This window comes from Phalaenopsis equestris, unplaced genomic scaffold (assembly GCF_001263595.1).
Source record: "Phalaenopsis equestris unplaced genomic scaffold, ASM126359v1 Scaffold000251, whole genome shotgun sequence".
Lineage (NCBI taxonomy): Eukaryota > Viridiplantae > Streptophyta > Magnoliopsida > Asparagales > Orchidaceae > Phalaenopsis > Phalaenopsis equestris.
The window spans coordinates 825,383-830,306 of NW_018164693.1; the positions used below are offsets into that span (position 1 = coordinate 825,383).

General features: G+C 29.7%; 1 protein-coding gene across 1 annotated transcript; it reads right to left on the reverse strand.

Annotated features, from left to right (window-relative positions):
* Nucleotides 1-1,259: 1,259 nt before the first annotated feature.
* Nucleotides 1,260-4,149, reverse strand: LOC110024242 (perakine reductase-like). Its single transcript, XM_020724100.1, has 8 exons — nt 4,046-4,149; nt 3,918-4,000; nt 3,669-3,836; nt 3,316-3,522; nt 3,047-3,219; nt 2,237-2,333; nt 1,977-2,130; nt 1,260-1,612 (listed from the first exon to the last, which is right to left on the reverse strand). Exons 2-8 carry the CDS (start codon nt 3,975-3,977, stop codon nt 1,425-1,427), a joined length of 1,047 nt encoding a protein of 348 aa, XP_020579759.1. The 5' UTR covers nt 3,978-4,000; nt 4,046-4,149; the 3' UTR covers nt 1,260-1,424.
* Nucleotides 4,150-4,924: the final 775 nt, after the last annotated feature.

The window sequence follows — 4,924 nt, forward strand, 5'->3', positions numbered from 1 at the left end:
GCTTCATGCGGTGCACGTACCGAATAAAAATTCGAAACAGTGGGACTGCAGCCAGCAGCAAAGAAAATGGAATATCATTTTAAACGAATGTGTGATTTTTATGCTGAGATACCCTGCTCAGAACGAAAAAATAACTTTAACATAGGATAAGTATTATTATAAAGTCCAAAATATTCTCATAACACAATAACACATCAATATCATCATAATAATACCTGAATAATATGAAATAACACGGGAGAAACGCGCTAAAACGATTTTTTTTTTATTTTTCAATCACCTCCACGTGTTTGCGTATCAGTGGACTCGGAATGTAGCTCTACGTTAGAAGTACTGATGTAATATTTTTCAGCTCCGAACAAAGGTGCTAACAAATCAAGTTGAAATTAAAAAATTTGGTGTGTCATGAGGTCCTTAATTAATCATTAATTAAGCTAATTAAATAATAATTTATATAACTCAATTTACATAAAAATAAAATAATTTTAATTAAATTTAATATTTAGTCAATTTAAGAAAATAAAAATACTTTAATTAATATAGTATTCTTTCACTTGACAAATATTAATCATGAGTAGATATTTAAATTTTTATCAATTATAATCACACTAATTAAGGTTTAATTATATAAAATAATATTTTAATTAATTATTGATTAAGTATTCATAAATCTAATTTAGAATAAAATTGATATCAAAATAAATTAAATTATAAACAATATTTGTTTAATTAAATTAATATTTTCTTAATTAATTAATTTTTATTACTAATTTAAAACAAAAATTGAAACTCTTATATCACCTTAGTGAATTTAATCATCTAGAATCTCTTCTTTTTTTTTTTCTTTTAGTATTCATCTACTTGAAATCCTTGACATAAAAATAAGTTTGATAGTTACAACCGACAACTAGAACTTACTGGCTAAGGCGTCAACGAGATCCCTCCTCTTTCTCTCCCACCCACATCTATTTGATATCTTATAAACAAAAAGTAGTGAAGAAGTAGCAATGATTTTAAATCCAAACAAATATGCAATTTAGTAAATCTCGGAGTTTGGCCAAATAGAGATAAAATAGTATTAAAAAAAATTACATAGTTTATTTTGACTTTTGACAAGATTTAAGCTAAATCATATCTTAAAGCTACTACAGAACATCCTTCTAATCTTCAATCATCCAGAAAAATCATTATAACATAATAATTTGCAAATGAGCTTTCAAAAACTTTGATTCAAATATGATACTTGAAGCATTATTCTTGGTTGTAGGCTACATCGATTCCTTATTGTTCTAAGCAAACTCATAAAGAGGTGAAAAACTTGAAAGGTAATGTTTTCATCTCAACTCACTAATTCTCATACAATGCACGCATATGTTAATGAATAAATCAAAACATGGTGCTTTTTTTTATGAATCTGAATCGTTTTATGCATTGCTAACTTTTGCAGGAGTGTTTGCATGCTTCCACGAGATTGCCTCCATATATCCCCAAGTGCTTGAACCAGCAACATCTTGAATAGAGAAAGCATTTGAAAGTTCTTCCAAGTCATCTTTTGTTAGTTTCACATTTATAGCGTTAATGTTATTGTTCAGATTCATGATCTTTGTTGTCCCTGAAAGTAACATGAAATAACTAATAAGAAATTTGGCACGAATATTATACAATTACTAACCTCAAATTTTGTGAAATTACTAATGATAATATCACATTACCAAAATTGTATGAAGAAAAGCTTAGAGAAAGGAACAAACTGTTTATTTGAAAGAAAATTATTTATTTTGCAATGAACAAAACATTTTAAACAAACTCGCATATTTTATTATATGAAAGGATAAATACATACTTATCTAAAACTTGATGGACTTGGTTGCTAAAATTAAGATCTTATGTTTATCTTCATACAAGCTTCACATAATATCTTAATTTGTTTTACTAATACGCAAAAGAAATTATAAGTTTTTCACAAGGAATCTCACCTGGGATCGGAACAACATCATTTCCTTGATGAAGTACCCACGCTAAAGCTAATTGAGTTGTTGTGCATTGGTGCTTATCAGCTAGTTTTGCTAACTTGAAGAACAATAACTTATTTTTCTTTAGATTTTCTTCACTAAATCTTGGATGTGAAACCTAAAATAAAAACATATTTCATAATGTGTTGAATAAAAAGTTAGAACGATGACCATTTTTCATTTATAAAAAAAAGTCACATTGACAAATTCAAACAAAATAATACCAGTGAACTATTTGTGGGCACACTTTCAAGGACTGCTTTACCACCAAAAAAGCCACGACCAAGTGGGCTATATGGAACTATTCCAATTCCTAGCTCTCTACAAAATGGAAAGAAGGAAATGTATTTAAATATAGACACGTAGACTAAAAATAAGTAAAGTTGGAATGTCAATATATATATATAAATGGAAGGCTGATAAAATGCACAAAGAAAAAAAAATTGATTTCTCTATGCCTTCTGATTATCCACTTTGGTTTTTATTTCAAAATAAGCATGGGTATTTACAAGAATTCCATACTCCATACATTCTTATTTAAGGATAACTCTACATGCTTAAGCTAATCATAATAATATAGATGATAGAGAATCACATCTCCATTAAACTAGTTGGTGAAAAAGAAAGAATACTTTTTAAGCATATTAATCCCTCGCTCCCTATTATATTCATGAAAATCCAATCTTCAAGTGTAAAATTCAATGAGTATTACTGAAGTCCAAGTTAACTAACTTTTCAAATGAAATTTTTTTCCTTTCTGCAAACACATACAATGTTTACTAAAGCAAAGACATGATATACCTATCTAGAGTTTTGTTGGTCTTTTCAGCAATAAAAAGAGCTAAAATTTAATCAGCTTTTGATATCAATTCTTATTATTTATTTTTATAATAAATTGAAGTTAAGCTATGAAAATAAGAAAACGATAAATCAAAATTTTAATTTCTAACATGTAAAGTTCTTAGGACAGACTACAATAGTGAATATAAATTATTGACCGATAATAACTCTAATAATAATTAAATTTGTCGAACCTGCAGAGTGGGATGATTTCTTCCTCAATATCTCTAGTCCAAAGAGACCACTCTATTTGCAATGCACTAATTGGATGAACGGCATGTGCTCGCCGGATTGTATCGGCGCTCGCTTCTGAAAACCCAACAAACCTCACCTTACCCTCCTCAACCAACTTCTTAAGCTCCCCAATCTAGGATAACAAGAAGCCATAATTAACTTAAGAACACAAAAAGAAGTTACAGAGTCAAAATTTTCATAAAATTTAATGTTTGATGAATGCTCTTACCGTTTCTTCAATTGGCACAGTTTGATCAACACGATGTTGATAATACAGATCAATGTATTCCAACCCAAGCCGATTGAGACTTCCTTCCAAGCAAGCTCTTACATACTCTGGCTTACCATTTATAATAGGATTGCCTGCTTCAGTAAGTCCTACAACCCCAAACTTTGTAGCCAATTGCATCTTTTCTCGTGGAAGCTGCTTCAACGCCTGCAAGTATTCATTTTCTCAAATACTAAATATAACATTGCCTTACTAACTAAAAAACTTTCTTCCATTCAAATCTTTCATTCGTCCTTACTAAGGAAGAAGTTAGCCAGTAAAGACCGAAGAAAATAATGGGACTTAACACAGACCTTGCCAACCAGAATTTCATTAGTATGAGGTCCGTAGATATCAGAGGTGTCAAAATAGGTGACACCTTTGTTAAAAGCCTCGTTGATGATGGATGTGCCGTCTTCTTCAGAAACAGAAGAATTATACCGTCCAGAGAGACCCATACACCCAAACCCTAATTTTGATGCCTAAACAAACAGAAATGAACAAATAAAAACTTGGCATTTGAATCTGAAGAAACTAAGAACTTCAAAGACTGAGTTTGCTACCTCCAATCCCTGTGATCCCAGCTTTACTCTGGGCATCAGGATTTTGCCTTGTTCTTCCATTTCTTGTTTTCAGAGAACTCTCTGCAAACAAAAACAAAGTTTTTTTTTTTTTTTTTTTTTTTTTTTGGCTTGCAAATATTTGATTGTTGCGATTCTTATGGAGAGGGTAAGCAAAGCTAGCTGGCCGGGTTTCAATTTATAGATTGTCGCGGTAAGGTTACGCTATAAGTAGTGCTCTCAGTGCAGAGACGATGGGTGAGGTCAGCCCATGCATCATTTATAAATAGGAGGCAGATTATTAACAATTATTTCGTTTGTTAATCTTATAATGTTATTCTACGAATATTTTCCTTTTACTTAATTAATTTGATGACGCTAATCACCCTTATGGTCAACGTGTCCTTTGACCATTCCGAACGTCCCAAAACTGTGGGTCCATCTTTACATGACATATGAGCTGACGTGAATTAACATAGTTGCCGACTTGCCGTTATGCTGCTCCTCTGAATTTGCTTCTTTATGAATTTCTACTATTATAAATTGGTAGGAATATATTATATATATATATATATATATATATATATATATATATATATATATATAGACTTAATTTTGAGATAATTACATCTATAACACCTGAAACATTGCTATTTATAAATCTAACACTCAAGAGTGATATTTTTCAACTACCAAACTGATGTGCCCCTATTAAATCATTGATAATTTGATTAAAGTGAAGAGTCATGAATTTTGAAATTTAAGTGAGAAATTAAAAAATAGTTGAACGAGGGCGCTAGACTTGTAAATAATAATGTCCCTTTAATTTCTTTTTTTTTTAATTTAAATAATGCAGTATTGTTCATCTTAATAACTTAGCCAAATTTCATATATATTTTTACGCTAATTTTAGAATTTTTACATAAAAAAGTCTTTATTATAGAAAATATATTTAAGCAAATACTTTTTTTTTATATATTTTTTCAAAAATTGTTATATATATATATATA

Coding starts and splice junctions, on each gene's coding strand:
- LOC110024242 (XM_020724100.1), bottom strand. CDS start 3,977: ATGGAAGAACAAGGCAAAATCCTGATGCCCAGAGTAAAGCTGGGATCA. Junction 2,334..3,046: donor GAAATCATCCCACTCTGCAG/GTTCGACAAATT, acceptor TCCATTTTGTAG/AGAGCTAGGAATTGGAATAG. Junction 2,131..2,236: donor TGCCCACAAATAGTTCACTG/GTATTATTTTGT, acceptor TTTTTATTTTAG/GTTTCACATCCAAGATTTAG.